The sequence below is a fragment of the Choristoneura fumiferana genome, chromosome 27 (genome assembly GCF_025370935.1).
Source record: "Choristoneura fumiferana chromosome 27, NRCan_CFum_1, whole genome shotgun sequence".
NCBI classification, from domain to species: Eukaryota; Metazoa; Arthropoda; class Insecta; order Lepidoptera; family Tortricidae; genus Choristoneura; species Choristoneura fumiferana.
Genome location: NC_133498.1, coordinates 3,976,984 through 3,992,510, shown reverse-complemented (window position 1 = coordinate 3,992,510; position 15,527 = coordinate 3,976,984). Strand labels below are relative to the sequence as shown.

The 15,527-nt window shown below is 38.7% G+C and overlaps 3 protein-coding genes across 4 annotated transcripts; all 3 read right to left on the bottom strand.

Moving 5' to 3' along the window:
• Positions 1–111: 111 nt before the first annotated feature.
• LOC141443482 (uncharacterized) lies at positions 112–2,386 on the bottom strand. The gene is made up of 2 exons (XM_074108802.1): positions 2,212–2,386; positions 112–1,480 (listed from the first exon to the last, which is right to left on the bottom strand). Exons 1-2 carry the CDS (start codon positions 2,304–2,306, stop codon positions 976–978), a joined length of 600 nt encoding a protein of 199 aa, XP_073964903.1. The 5' UTR covers positions 2,307–2,386; the 3' UTR covers positions 112–975.
• Positions 2,387–3,927: 1,541 nt separating this feature from the next.
• Positions 3,928–10,999, bottom strand: ND-19 (NADH dehydrogenase [ubiquinone] 1 alpha subcomplex subunit 8). Of its 2 annotated transcripts, none has more exons than XM_074108670.1 (5): positions 10,739–10,999; positions 9,370–9,545; positions 8,723–8,830; positions 7,678–7,843; positions 3,928–5,117 (listed from the first exon to the last, which is right to left on the bottom strand). In XM_074108670.1, the coding sequence occupies exons 1-4, from the start codon at positions 10,865–10,867 to the stop codon at positions 7,726–7,728; spliced, it is 531 nt and encodes a 176-aa protein (XP_073964771.1). In that variant the 5' UTR covers positions 10,868–10,999; the 3' UTR covers positions 3,928–5,117; positions 7,678–7,725. The 2 variants fall into 2 exon arrangements, with proteins under 2 accessions (XP_073964771.1, XP_073964770.1); XM_074108669.1 differs by having other exon boundaries at positions 3,929–5,117; positions 7,696–7,843.
• Positions 11,000–11,192: 193 nt separating this feature from the next.
• Positions 11,193–13,204, bottom strand: LOC141443411 (uncharacterized). Its single transcript, XM_074108671.1, has 3 exons — positions 12,900–13,204; positions 11,514–11,577; positions 11,193–11,422 (listed from the first exon to the last, which is right to left on the bottom strand). Exons 1-3 carry the CDS (start codon positions 13,110–13,112, stop codon positions 11,346–11,348), a joined length of 354 nt encoding a protein of 117 aa, XP_073964772.1. The 5' UTR covers positions 13,113–13,204; the 3' UTR covers positions 11,193–11,345.
• Positions 13,205–15,527: the final 2,323 nt, after the last annotated feature.

Here is a 15,527-nt window from a genome sequence, read left to right as displayed (position 1 = left end):
GTACAAACAGAAAACCGGTACATGGAGAAAATCCATTTTATGCCTTTGTTGTTAAAATAAAAAATCTAACTAATGTTCATGACATGAAATTTGGTAAAGAAAACAAAAACATATCGCAACAGTTTCATTTATTTACATAAAATCAAACCTCCTTGGTTCAATACGAGTCAAAATTTTATAAAGGGACACCTGGGAAATTTGATTAAGTACTTCAAACGACTATCCATAGCAGGGTCTTAATCTGAGTAGTTGGGCTTTAGCAGGGCTACTACGACATTCGAAAATCGAAGTTCGTATCGTTTCGTACCATCCTGCCGACGCTTATATTTTTTTTTCTCAAAAATGACCGTAAAAGTTGACATTATTCTTTACATATTATTATCATATCAGTGCATAGTGTATGGTCAGCGAAAAATTAAAAAGATAAAAAGATTGCAAGCGCGCTAGCTCGACAATAATAAATTAGCGCGCCCAATCAGTCACAAATTTTATTTAAGGTTAAAAAGGCCATGGAAATGTTTGCACAAGTCCTATACAGCCAAGTCTAATGGCCGGTATCAGATATTTTGTTGGAACTCCGGACTTTTTTTATTGGGTCTGAAACAGCTTGTAGTGTTTTTGGTGGAAAAATACACCTGCTGTTTATTTAAAATGAAAAAAAGGCGGGAAACATTGAAATAAAAATAAAATTAAATGTTATAATGTTTTTTGAGAAAAAGTTTATTCTTTTTCGGAATTATTCACCATTTTTGAGATAAGTTTTATATTAGTCTCGGCTGGAATAGCAATTGCTGGCTTCGTATTAGTTAAACGGACTCGCAAGGCCACGACAATAATCTACTATAATTCGAGTGTGAAAGGGGCGGTACGACACGAACTTCGACTTTCGTATACTTCATTTATTCGTAACAACCTTCGAAATAAGAAACAGAAACTTTAGTAGAAGGTAATGCAAAGCAAATGAAATTAATGTAGTTAATGCGGTATTATTATCTGCGTTCTAACATACTGCCTCAACTCAGGTGTCAGATACAACTCGCAACCCCTTAAAAACTGCTCAACTGTAACATCTGGATCCATCTGTCGTGTCCCCAATCCTCCCCCAGTATAATCTCCACTTTCAATATCGTTTTCAACTTTAATCCTCTTGACATTATATTCATTTTCGCTAGGATGTCCCGCCCCATAACCGGAATTTGTATCTGTGGTAGCTTCTTTTTTAATATTCACACAGGGCACTAGAAATTCTTGATTCGTCGAAATTTTATTTTCTTCAATAGGCTCTGTTTGAATGTACACAGAAAACGCCGAGGACGGCGGTAAGTTCAGCGTAGGTACAGCAACATCAATCAGCTGATTCTCTCCATAACGATACATATTTTTTTCGAAATGCAAGCAACATACTCTCATATTGTTCAGTTGCTGATCAGTTTTCAATTTCAAGTCTGCTCTACCGCATGCTTCTATCCACGCTTCGCGCCTAGAAAGAAATCAATAAGTTTTGTTAACTGCATCGTCTTCTATATAAATAAATTCATTTTTCGGTCATTCTCATTCATCTGTGCACTAGTCTAATTACCTATTTTCCCGCAATAGTGACAGGTAATTAGATTGAGTGCACAGATAAAGAGAGTGGGCAATCGGCCTGTCTTATTCATCTGTGCACTAGTCTAATTACCATGTCGCTTTTTCCCGCAATAGCGACACGGTAATTAGATTGAGTGCACAGATAAAGAGAAAGGGCAATCGGCCTGTCTCATTCATCTGTGCACCGAGTCTAATTACCGTGTCGCTTTTCCTGCAATACGGAGACGGCACATATGATTGATAAATGATAATGAATGGCCGTTTTACATGCGACAAACATCTTAATGAATGTGGCAAAAACGGAATTGACGCGGTTATCTTACAAAACTTCACTATTTACAGTTCCTCGTGAAGGTCGTTGTTTGTAACTGGTTTTCTAATTTTAATTCTGAGATTAAAGAACTAGTAATATTTACCTAATAGCTAGTATTTAATAATATTTTTATACTTAAAATAAATAAATTAGCGCCCTCGTGCAAACGTCACACACTTTTAATATGATCTTTGGCGCACTGTAGCGTAACTCTCACACTACACTATCATTATTCTCCGGAGGCCGTATACGGTATTCTCAGTGGGGGCGACGCAGTGGGATAAAAAAAGCATATAAATAGGAAAACAAACCTCATCGAGTTTCGCGGGAACTTGTGGAACCGCAATTCTTTCTCTTTTCTCGATTTAGACTTACATTTGTACACAGCACAGTACGTGTGGGTCATATTTATATTCAACTGCTATGTATTAATTGTTTTAAATGGATTCAATCGCTAGCGCTAACTACACGTCAGCGCGTCACAGATTCGATCGACGTTTGGCGGGGGGACAATCACCCGCTCGGGTGGCATTGGGGGGCGGTCGACGCCATTGTATTGATCGCTAGGTGTTGGCGGAAGTAAAATGCGGGTTATAACGGGAAGCCAGACGAGTGTCATTTTTGGAGTTGTGTGTGAGTCGCGTTTATTTTCGGTCACCTTATTTTTGCTGCATTCTTTTCTATACAAAAGTGAGGTTTGTGTTAGTGACACACGACGACTTAAATGAGTTGTGCACATTGTATGATATTGTTATGAAAAAAAATATGCTCGTCTAGATCCATCATGCAGGGGAATTTAAAACAGATGCGTCGACCTAGTCGACACGACACTAAAGTGGAAAATTCACCTTTTTACCCGACTGCGAAGAAGGAGGGTTATGTGTTTGACACGTATGTTTGTATGTCTATTCCTATGTCCTCTCGTAACTACTCAATGGCAGAACCGATTTTGATAAATGATACATCATTGAATTCGTTTTGATGACGCGAGTGACACTGGGTACATGAAATTCTTGTAAAAACAAATTGGCAGATTTTTGGCGCCAAATTATAAGTTTTCAAAAAAATTTTTTTATTCAAATCTATCGAGCGGGGTGTCAAATGAAAGCTAAAAATAAGCCCGTTCTAAATATAATATATGGATTATAATAGTTATAATCTACAGGACTAAGTATTAAAAAAGTGTGAAATAAAACATTATTTAATATTATTTTTATAAAATAGTATTTTTTAAGGCAGTCGGGTTTTTTGATTTTTTTAATTTATTCGTATGATCTGTACTACACTAACTTCTTTTGTTTACATTATCTAATCATACAATGCGTTACGAGTATGAGTTAGAAGGATATCTAGAAATTGTACCGCCTTAGGGTTGTTTTTTTTTCCAAATTTATGTGGGTCTAATTTCGGGGTGGGTGCACACTTTCCAATAACAAAAGAATTATCAAAGTCGAACAGGGACTCTGTAAAAAGTTATGGGTGGTCATATATATTACACGCGTCGACTTGAGAACCTCCTCCGTTTTTTTTTGTCGGTTAGGTAATTATATTTCCAAAATTAACAACCATCTCTTCTTAAAAATGTACCAACTTTTTAGCTAACTTTATTTTCAATATGCTCAATAAGATTCAGCGGGTAGGTGAACATGAAATTACCGTGAGACACGTCTTAAATCGAGTTCAGCTCTCGTTTCGTGTGTGCGCGTGTTGCTGAGTCATATTGTTCCTAGAGGAAGGTCTACGAATTCACCCGAAACATGTCGATCTAGACTCGATTTACGTTTCTTGAATTCAAACTTCCGTTACCCACTAAATTCCGGTGAGATTTCCAAAAATTAGATCTTAATCTTTATTGCTGTTGCATTATAAAGAATCATACCTGATCATGTGACCCCCCCCCCCCCTCCCCCGGCTATAAAGCTGGTTCCACGTGTGGGTTCCACTCTCGCTATTCGATCACAGTGATGTCACAGGCGGTGTAGGAAATAAGGTGTGATATTTGGGATTGTATAAAAACACATTTTATATATTTCAACAATTTATTCTACATTTACCTAACTTATTGAATAAAGTAATTCATTAGAAAACAGTTGCGCTTAAATATTTAAATATACATGATTTTAATGTCCTGCAAAAAAAGGTTAGATAAAGATTCAAAAAAAGTCTAATGCCTTACTTTACACAAAAAAAAACAGCATGCCTACTGTAAAGTGCTAGATATTCGTATGAGCAAGTTCGCGTACAGTTTTGAACATGAAACTACCGTGAGACTCACTCATATTAAATATATTGACCCGGATAACTCACGTCTTAAATCGAGTTTAGCCCGACACGTTTCGGGCTAATCCGTAGTTCGTCTTCGGAGCAACGCGACGCGGCGACTGCTGCAACACGCCGCCGCTCTGCTCGCGCGACTACCCGACGAAACTGACACCGGCACTCAATTATCCGTCATTTTCATTATAACTGTCAAATGTATGGTAGCACACAACACTAACAACATCGCTCTGCAAAGTAAGGTGGTAAGGCAGTGCGCGTGTTGCAGCAGCCGCCGAGTCGCGTTGCTCCGAAGAGGAAGGTCTACGGATTAGCCCGAAACATGTCAGGCTAAACTCGATTTAAGACGTCAGTTATCCGGGTCAATATATTTAATATTTTGCGTACAGTTGTACAATAAATATAAGTTATAAGGATTATGCGCAGCGAGCATTTTTTCGGAAGGAGCGAAACCACTTTAGCTATAAGCCACTTGTCGGATGTCGTGCCCGGGATTCAAACGTATGTTCCAGTGGCTTAACATTTTATATGAAGCTAATCACATATGCCCATCGGATACGAAACGGATCCAACACCCGACAAGTGAGAATGGGCTTTAAGGCAGTACGTTTGCGCGGTAAAATCCTGAGCAGCCATGACCGCGTCAGTCAGTTGTTTACCTGTAATTTTGCCTACCTTGGATTAGTTCGCTTGCCTTGGACGAAGATTGCCGATGTAACTTATATTTACTTATACTTGGACGTCACTCGAGCGAAAAACCCCGCCAACTACAAAATAAGCGAACTTGCTCGTACGTCTATCTCGCTTTAACTGAATGTAGCTCGAATTTAGGTATACTCTAGTCACACGTTTCACTGGAGTGTGTATAGTTGGCATCAAATAAGTGTCGATACATAACTTGTCAAGTCTTCAGATATTAGTGCTGCATTTCGAGCTTTATCTGTAACACAGAGAGTTGAAATTAATATACCACTCCGCATATTGGCTCTGATATACATACAAAGTAATACTAGAATTCAGATTTTGGATCAAATTGGGTTCAGAAATTCAAGCCCTCAAGATACAGGCTCAGCCTAGTTTGAAGATCGCCAGATAGTTCGTCCTTGTATCGTAATTTACGAGTGTTTTTTTTTTTATTTGACTGGATGGCAAACGAGCAAATGGGTCTCCTGATGGTAAGAGATCAACACCAGGGGTATTGCAGACGCGTTGCCAACCTAGAGGCCTAAGATGGGATACCTCACGTGCCAGATGTCTAATCATCATCATCATGTCAGCCGAAAGACGTCCACTGCTGGACATAGGCCTCCCCCAAGGCTCTCCACTCAGACCGGTCTTGTGCTTTCCGCATCCACCGCGATCCCGCGATCTTAACCAAGTCGTCGCTCCATCTTGTTGGAGGCCTACCGACAGCTCGTCTCCTGGTCCGCGGACGCCATTCGAGAACCTTCAGACCCCATCGGCCATCAGTCCTGCGAGCAATGTGCCCCGCCCACTGCCACTTTAGTCTCGCAATTCTTCGGGCTATGTCGGTAGCCTTAGTTCTACTACTACTACTACTACTAGTAGTAGTAGTAGTAGTAGTAGTAGTAGTAGTAGTAGTAGTAGTAGTAGTAGTAGTAGTAGTAGTATGTCTAATGTTTTAAGCGAATAAATGATTATTATTATTATTATAGAAGAAGAGATGCTATCATAGTGTAGAGCAGTGTAGTTAACCTGTGGTCTGTGGGTCCCTGGGAGTCGGACGGATGGGGAGGACGGCGGCAATATGCTATATCGAAAATACAAACTGAGACATGGACGCACAGAAAAACCAGAAAGAGACCAGCACTGGCAATCGAACCCAGGTCCTCAGCCATCCGTGGCTGGACAGGAATCTAGACACGAATTTTTCCTATGCATACATATCTCAGGTTGCTTATTTCTACTATGCTACTTAAGCAGCAGCACTAGCGACATCTATGTTTCGTCGACAGACGTCACATTCTCACCTGAGATATGTATGCATAGGAAAAATTCGTGTCCAGATGCTTGTTCAGCAGTGGTGTAGGGGTTATAGCACGCAGCACGGATTGCTGAGGACCTGGGTTCGATTCCCAGTGCTGGTCTCTTTTTCTGGTTTTTCTGTGCATCCATGTCTCAGTTTGTATTTTCGATATGGTTTCACGGGATACCCGTAAAAGTAACAAATTTGGAGTTGAAATAAAAAATGCAAAAAGACTCCAAAAAAAAACAATCATAATATGCTACCCCCTTAGTGACAGTCAGCGGGAGATGGGGATCCCGTGCCGGCCACTATGGCCCATCCGTCTAGGGGAGGACGACGACTGCGACGCACGCAGTTAGCGCTGCTCGTACCAGGGATGTAACGGATGTGGTTTTATCGGAACCAGAAACGGAATCGAAACCGATATCGGAACTGGTACCAGAATCGGAGCCTGAGTGATAGGTGGACGAGATGTTAAGGGTAGGTCTACTAAGCCAGAGGGTTTATTGCGTAACGTTTCAGACACTTGCGAACACAATCAAATAATAGTTGTCGCATACAAAAACTGTTATTTGATTGTGATCGCGAGTGTCTGAAACGTTCCATAAGTAGCCCTCTGTATGTTTTTGATGTACGCCGCTCATGTCCAGTCGCCGCGTTAAGCATTGACATCCGATATAACTTCCGTTTCAAAAGTAACGGAACCGGAACCGAAACGGATGTTTAATATCAAACGGAAGCTCCGACTTATCGGAAACGGAATCGACACTCCGTAACATCCCTGGCGCATACTATTGTTTAACAGGCGTCCAACCGCTCCGTGCAAACCGCGTCACCTAGCGTAGGCCCCAATGACGTTGTAAGGTGCGGCCTCATATAGCCGCTCGATGCTCGTTTGCAGCGACAAATCTGGTCACGTGACCCTATTTTGAATTTCCCGCGACTCAAAAAAGTAGCGCCAAGTCGCCGCGTCGAACAGCAGCGTCAAGATAGCTGCTTGCAGGAATGATCTTGGTCTTGGAAGCTGATTTGTTATCCTCCTTTAGTGGAATTAGAGTGGATGAAAACAAAAAATAACAGTTTTTTTTCCGAATTTGAATCTTTTTTACAAGCTTCTATTTAGTTTCACCTGTCCCGTTGTCTGTCTGTCAGTCTGTAATCAAATCTTGCGAGTTCAATTTGACCAACTTCCAGTAGACAGATTGACTTGAAATTTGGAATACTTATGTAAATATCGTGACAATACAATAATCTAGTAGTGACATCCTGGTAGTCCAGCCAGGATCGTCTCCGCAGGACGGAAATGGTATGCAAATGTAGTTTGGGTGACAATGCAAGTACAGTCAACAAAAAGTACAGTCGGCAAAAAAGATTGTATTAAAAATGATTTTTTTTTGGTTAGGTTATTTCTTATTTCCAGCGATAAAGCTCAACATTTTCAGTTTTGCGCTATATGTCACGTGACCAGAGTTGACCCTGGAAACGAGCCTCGAGCGGCTGCATGAGGTTGCACCTTTACTGGAATATTCACCCAGTGGTGTGACGCAGACGCACGCGTCGCTTATTCCGTCATCCAGTAGAAGCGCGAACCGAAGCGCGCCGGCTTGCGGTCCGCGTCTTCGGGCAGCGCGGGCGTCGCGTCGGGGTACACCGCCTTAGGCTCCTCCAGGGGCTTCGGCCTGCAATACACAATCCTAAGTTTGTATTCAGTTCCAAACTAGACTCTACGCGACTTAAGGGCCGCCACATACTCGGAATTCCGTTTCCGATCCGGGATTTCGAACGCAGTTCAAAATACAAATCTATAGACCTACCACATACGGACAGTACTTTTCCGTTCGAACTTTTCTCTGAATGCTTTCATCTCTGTAAACTTTCAACTTTGTAAATTGTACAAACGTTGAGGCTACGTTGAGGTACATACAAAGGCGAAATTATCGTTATCTTATTCCTTTAATATTAACTTACGAATCTCTTTTGGTCGACCTTTGAGTGGTTTGAGTTTAAGTGTTAAATATGTCTAGTGAAATGATAAAACGAGCTCATCAACTCACTGACGTGTTTCAGGGATTTTATCTAATCACTAAAAATCTGGTGAAATGAAAAAAACGAAGTGCCTCTTTTGGCTGTTTTTGTCATTTCACCCAGGCCACATAAGCTAGGCACTATGCGGCTAACTGCGCAATTTTAGTCTGTCGTCCCTCTTCAAAGTATCGCTTGAGAAAGAGACGGCGCGCTAAAACCGCGCGGTTGGCCGCGTAGTGTGTACGTAGCCATAAAATATACAGGGATTTGATCAAATGAGCGATTTCGTCTAGGCAAATGATAAAATGGATTCGCCATTTCCACATCCTGCGTGATTTGGTCATATTCATATTCATATCCCATAAAGATTGGTTCTAATCTGTTTTGGCCATTTCCGTAACATTTACATACAAACACGTGTTACGTAGATTTTTGTAAAATATTGTGTTTTATTATCTTGTACTTCAAATTATTCAATAAATTATCTTATCTATCTATCTAATATGTACAACAGTACCTGTAATAGCACTCACCTCTTCGTGTCGTGCACTCGTGCCTCACAGAAGTACCCGAAGTCAGGGCGTTCCAGGCCCAGCTTATCCAGCATGCATTTGTCCAGGACACCCTGTGTAGTGCGGCAGCTGGAAATATTTTTTTTATTAATTACCAGGACTTTAACTCGGGCTGTTTCACCACTCATTGATTAATTTTATTTGACAGATAAATGTAATGCAGTCTCTGTCTATTCAAACAAAACAAACAGAGAGAGCATCACATTTATCCGTCAGATGGTGAAACAGGGGGTTATTGTAGATCCCAAGTGAGTAGCCGAGGAGGGGTTAGGGCCACTAGTCAAGGTGCATAAAGGGCTTTGTTTGAATTTAGTTATATATTTATTTAATACAATACATCATCGCGATTCTATAAATATCCAGTTTTAGCAGAACCCTGCAGGAGTAGGATGACTAGGAAGTCAAAATGTTACCTATTAATTTTAGATTGAAGACATGAAAGAGAGAAAAAAATTAAGATTTTCAGACTTAGCTATATTTATTTTTTCATGATGGATAGAATAGATGGATGGATAATAATAGTTCTGAAAATTTAAGTAGGGAAAAAACAATTGAATTGGGGACCTTTTTTTTTATCAAATAAAACTAAATAGTTTAAACATACTTACTATTGGAAACTAAAATCTCCAGAGCTCTTATCAATGCAGTTGGCGTACTGGTTGAATTCGCTCATGCAGGCCGACTTGACCTTGCGGAAGAACTGCATGGTGCAGGCGGTGACCGCCTTGCCCTCCGCGATGCACTTTCGAGGGTCGTTCTCCTCGAAGCGGCAGAGCATGAACTCCTGGAATTGTGGGGTAAAATTATCAGTGATTGGATAATAAAGAGCAAAAGGCTAAAGTATGCAGAGTATAAAATATTATAACTACATTTTTATTCATTTTTATATGTATGTATGTAAATTCTTTATTGTATAAAATAAATATAGAGAAACAAACACAATTTACAAACATTGGATTAGGTTGCCAACCGTACTCTAAAACAGAGTATGTACTCTATCATATAGCGTACTCTATAATCTATAACACAAATAGCTAAAATACTCTTTTTACACAATGTTTACTATACTTACTAGTGCCAGTCATGTAATATTATGCAAACTCATATCATAACCAAAAAGGCCACTCTTTATTACCTCTTTGAAATCAGATATATCTATTTCCTCTAATAAAAGTTGGCAACCCTAATGGGATACATGTACAAAGGCAAACATATCTCTTTAAGGGATCTTTCCCAGTCAACCTTTGAGTGGACAAAAGGAGCATTTAGTATTAATTATTGTAATTCTTGATTAATTATTGTAATTGTATGATTGTTTATTGTTAATTTTAATTTGGAATATTGCTTATAATTTTTACTTAATTACCTTATCACTATTTATTTTAATTCTTGTAATAAAAAATAAATATATGATGATTCTTGATTATCTTTTAAACAATAAGAGATAGACCACTGCAGTCCTGCAGAAATTTGGTTCATTTGACTAGTTGAATGTTCTCTTAAAGGTTACAGAAATCAAAAATAACATGGTGTATTCTCATAAACAGGTAGGTAAACAAACTTGTGTTTGTTTATTAGTTTGCTTGTTTTTATGGAAGGGAAAATCTCGACAACTACAGAACTAACTAATTACAAAAACATTTATAGAAAATTAAACAAGATTAACACATTGGCTGCTAACTAAACTACTTACCTAAAGTCTCATCAAAAAACCTTCTAAATCTTAATCAATACCTGCAGGTGTTACTGTGACTCATTTTAAAATATTTATGAACTTCATAATGTCATCGCGAATCACTAGCGAGGGTATAATTTTGCTGCTAAATACCAAAGTAGTTATGCGTGTACAGACCAAAACATAACCTATTTTTTTGTGATTATGCAATCATTTAACTTCTCCAAACAACAACTACACCTTTCCCATATACTACATAAATATACTCAGTTTTCTTCGTAAATTTAAAATTAATTACTCACATTATTAGCATGTTCACAATATTTTCCGAGATGAAAAGCTCCAGCTCTCAAACTGGCACCCGATAAATTGACTTCGGGGACAGTCAATTCAGACTCTTCCGGCAAATGTATGTCCGCGGTGAGCACCATTTTAGTTTAAACAAGTTTCACTAATAATTTAGGTGTTAATTCCAAAGTTTATTAGAAAATTTCTTCCACAAAATCCGTGGAAGAAATCTGAAAGTGCTATACGACCAAATTGAGTACGCTTATAGGATTGGTGTGAGCGGGGTAGGAGATACTCTTTCCACGAAGTGCGATAGAGTAAGGTATACATTTGGATAGTACAATGGGATTTTTAATTTATAAGGGTTTCTTTTTGACGTCTTTCTTCACGACAACGTATAAGTTTCATTTTACGCAGTTTTTCTGACACTGACTAACTAGGTGTTGATATAAAATCATAAAAAAAAACTTTTTATAGATTATTTTAATGCAATTCAATTAATGACTAGACTAGAGTAAAACAATGTTAGTAAAAAGCAAGAAAAAATACATTTAAAAGAAAACTAAGCCACATCAAGAACTTTTGTTTGGTATAAACTGTAATACAAATTGGGTATTTGCATTATCTTTTCATGTTTTCCAATTGGTTGCTATAATAGGCTTCTATTTGTTCTTGACTAAATCCTGGCTGACCGTCATCTGGAAAGGAAATAATAAAGTTAAGTTAAATCTGACCGTCTGGCTCGAAGGACCAACTTCCACACTACCACTACCAAACTGACTATTTTACCTCCATAATATTCAATGCTGTCTGCAGATGTCTGATACAATTTCGGAATATCGTAACGGTTTTGCTGCAAAGAAATAAATAAATAATTAGATTTGGTGTAAAGGTAGGTAGGTACAAAATACTGACTACGCTTCACCGCGCTGATTTTCAGCCGTGCACTCTACACAGCGTACAGACATCACACGAGACGGGTAGGACTTGACTTAAAATAGGTACGGTCGGTTTCCTAACTCATTCTATCCACTTTTTCATTGGCATGAAGGAGTAACAAACATACGCACACATACAAACTTTCGCATGTATAGTATTAGTAGGATTTACTATGAGCTCGACGGTTAAAGAAAAACCTGCTGATAAAGGCCTTTCCCCTTAGAAAGCTACAATGAAATAACTCGCCACTTGCATGCACTGGTTGCCCGCAACTCATGCAATAGGGTGCATACTGTGTTGTAGCGACTCCTAGCGCCATCTAGTGAACAAGGATAGAAACTCCGACCATGTTCTACATCGCGCTATAGAAGTTTCTCAACGCGGTCGCATATATACAAGTTCCGACGCTCTTCCTTCGGACTTCGGTCCCCAGGCATAACACCTACCTGGAGAGAGATCTCTCTATTGGAGCCTCCCCCCATACTGTATGTAAAATTCTTAATAGTTAAGGTACGCACAAGGCCCGCGTGTTAACTATAAAGCTACTGTTACACATGCTCGTTACTGCATGCTTATGAGCATGCCAGTAATGAGCATGCTCATGGACTGTTTACATTTGCTAGCAATAAGCATGCTAGTTTAAAGTATGCTCCTAAATAAGCATGCTCAAAACAAACACTCCGATACACATGCCTTTTGATAGCATGCTCTGTCAGTGCAAAGTCAGTGTCAGTGTTGCCACGGCAATTACCGTGTTCTACGGCTTTAAGGCCAAAAACTCTCAAAATCCACGGCCTACGGCTGCAACCGTGGTCGTTGCGGCTTTTCGCAAATTCAACGGTAATAAATTAATTAATTTATAACGAACTCACTTTTAGTAACTTTTTTTTCGCTTGCAACTCTCGTGGTATTACCAATACTAGCATGCTCATTAAGCAAACGCTTTCACTTGCTTATTAGTACCTTTCCCCTTCCACCCCCCAAACACTAGCATGCTTTAAAATAGCAGTTCCCGCTAATAGGGAGTATATATGCCACTAAAAAGCATGCTCGATAGTAGCATGTCCTGTACACACATGCTAATAGGTAGCATTTGCTCGATAGTAGCATGTTCTCGTGCTACTAACGAGAATGTGTAACACTTTACTCATTTTGAGAGGATATCTGAGCCCTGCAGTAGGGTGTGCTTATACAGGTCGAGATGTCATCATAACTAAGAAACAAATCAAAACTTACCGAATCGTAGTTTCTTCTGCCCATACGTGGTATGTTTTTAGCCGGAGCAGTTTTGATGACGTAACCTAAAGAGCCCAGGTCGAAGGGACCCTCGGCTTCATTACTCCTCCCGACCCTCGGTATATTCTTACTTTTAATAAACGACCCCCGAGTCTCAATTAAAATATTCATTAGGCAGAAAGCAACGAGAACAAAGCGCAAAATCGAACCCATTTTAAAAAGTTAAACTGTCAACGACTAATTTTGGCGGCAAAGTGAAGTGGCGAGCTGAGCGCTTGGGAATTATTTGATGTTATTTTGGAGTTCAACATAGTGTTTTATACCAAATGATTTGATCCGTCCCGCATACTATGAAGATTTTATCAAACGTTTTACTAGAATACTAAGTAGAATTATCTTTGAATCAATGTGGGCTTAAAGATTTACACACTGATAAGAATATGATGCTTACAAGATTATCGATTTTTTGTCAGTTAGGTAGGTACAGTCGAGTTCATATACTTGTGAGCAAAAATTTGATCAAAAATATCTGAACACGACTCTATTGTTAACGGCGTAGAAGCGTGTTCAGATTTTTTTGATCAAATTTTTGCTCACAAGTTTATGAACTTGACTATACGTTACTTACATAGTCTAGACCGTAATGTATATACTTAACCCTGTTTCCCCATCCATTGAATAAATTTATTTGACGGAGAAATGTGATGCCTTCTCTGTTTGTTTTGTTCGAATAGACAGAGGGAATTACATTTATCCGTCAAATAAAATTAATCAATAGGTGGTGAAACAACCCCTAAATATAATGAGTTTCATTCAATCGTTTTTATAGTTAGTCCGTTGAGTTGGCTAACATGAACCCATAATGAAGCTGGAAGAATCTGAATCAATGTGTTGGAACCTTTTCATAGTTATTTTGCTAATGTCATAGTTGTTTTGTAATGTGTGGCATGTCAACATGACATTACTAGCACAAAGGTTCCACCCTGGTAATACATGATTCAGTTTCCTCGCCTTGACTGTACATTACAAACAAAATCTTAATGAACATGGCAAAACACAACACTCATTCGGGCAGTCGGGTAAAAACAGATCTAACGCGGCTATCTTGCAAAAATGTTTTTTTAATCAAAATGTATGTCTGTACATATGTAAACTCTTTAGCACATAAAAATAAAAACAAATACACAGAGAGGAGAACAAAGGCAAGCTTATCCCTAAAAAGGGATCTCTTCCAGCTAACCTAGTTAAGAGAAAACATTTTATTATATAGAGGATAAGCAGACAGTGAAAATTACGTGCGGTAAAGAGAAAAAACAGCAATACTCATAAGAGAGCAAATAAATACAAAATTATTCAAATTAAATCCAGCATAAAACGAAAAGAGCACATTACAAACAATTACCAAAGCGAAACACAGTCTCGTCTCAGCTCAGGTGTCAGTGTCTAGCCATAATTTCATTAACCTCACCCTGAACGAGGCCACCAACGGAGATTCCCTTAGGGACAAGGGTAAATCATTCCACAGCTTGACCGAATGGATGTGAAAGATTAAGCATAAAAGCGCGCGTTGTTAGGCGGGAATGAAGAAAATGAAATGAAGGAAATGAAGGTATACAATCATTTGGCAACAAACGTTTTAACAAATATATTCATTTAACAAACAAAGTTTCGCAAACTTTTGTTTCACAAATTAATCGTTTTATAACACCACATTACACAAATTGATCATTTCACAAACACTTTATTTGACAAACCATCATATAACAAATCATTATTTGGCAAACTATTCATTTATTATTATTGTTATTATTATTTTAAAATTTATGACGGTGGAAGCATTCTACACTTCCACTGAACGTAGATATAGTTTAGATATAGTTAGTGTTTAGTATTGTAACTAAGGGACCCCATGCATCCCTGTATTTTTTATTATTATTATTTTTGTGTCGGTAGGCCTCCAACAAGATGGAGCGACGACTTGGTTAAGATCGCGGGATCGCGGTGGATGCGGAAAGCACAAGACCGGTCTGAGTGGAGAGCCTTGGGGAGGCCTATGTCCAGCAGTGGACGTCTTTTCGGCTGACATGATGATTATTTTTGTATTTTTTTTCTTTAACTGTATAATATAGTTTTTAAGTATTTTATTTGTAATTATAATACTTATTATGAAAAAATGACTTTCTGCCAAGTTTCTTGCGGCGCATTCTTTTTGGCAATGATGGTCTTTCCGAAAGCGCTGGTAGTTTAAAAAAATGACGTGTAAAAGTGCCCATTGCGGCCTATTTACTGAATAAATCATTAGAATTTTTTGAATTTTGAATTTATTATTTTCATTTGGCAAACAAAAAAAAATGCATCATTTGGTAAACACTTTATTACAAATACTTAAAGGTGCCTGTACCTCAGGTTAACTTGGTTAAGAAATACGTTAGGTTAGGTTAGAACTGAGACCCTAAGAAAAACTACTCTGCCAGTAAAGTTGGTTGGGTTAGGTTAAAACTGCGACCCTAATAAATTAACAAACTGCTGCAGTACAATGGGTTAGGTTAGGTTAGAACTGCGACCCATAGAAAAACTAACTGCTTTCAGTACCTATTGTTGGTTAGGTTAGGTTTGAACTGCGACCTT

What these genes read in the sequence shown, in the direction of transcription:
- LOC141443411 (XM_074108671.1), bottom strand. Translation starts at nt 13,112, where the DNA reads ATGGGTTCGATTTTGCGCTTTGTTCTCGTTGCTTTCTGCCTAATGAAT. An exon ending in GCAGAAGAAACTACGATTCG is followed by an intron (nt 11,578 to 12,899) that starts GTAAGTTTTGAT and finishes ATTTCTTTGCAG; the next exon opens with CAAAACCGTTACGATATTCC. An exon ending in CAGCATTGAATATTATGGAG is followed by an intron (nt 11,423 to 11,513) that starts GTAAAATAGTCA and finishes TTTCCTTTCCAG; the next exon opens with ATGACGGTCAGCCAGGATTT.
- LOC141443482 (XM_074108802.1), bottom strand. Translation starts at nt 2,306, where the DNA reads ATGACCCACACGTACTGTGCTGTGTACAAATGTAAGTCTAAATCGAGA. An exon ending in TTCCCGCGAAACTCGATGAG is followed by an intron (nt 1,481 to 2,211) that starts GTTTGTTTTCCT and finishes ATTTCTTTCTAG; the next exon opens with GCGCGAAGCGTGGATAGAAG.
- ND-19 (XM_074108670.1), bottom strand. Translation starts at nt 10,867, where the DNA reads ATGGTGCTCACCGCGGACATACATTTGCCGGAAGAGTCTGAATTGACT. An exon ending in ATTGTGAACATGCTAATAAT is followed by an intron (nt 9,546 to 10,738) that starts GTGAGTAATTAA and finishes CCACAATTCCAG; the next exon opens with GAGTTCATGCTCTGCCGCTT. An exon ending in CGAGTGCACGACACGAAGAG is followed by an intron (nt 7,844 to 8,722) that starts GTGAGTGCTATT and finishes TGTGTATTGCAG; the next exon opens with GCCGAAGCCCCTGGAGGAGC.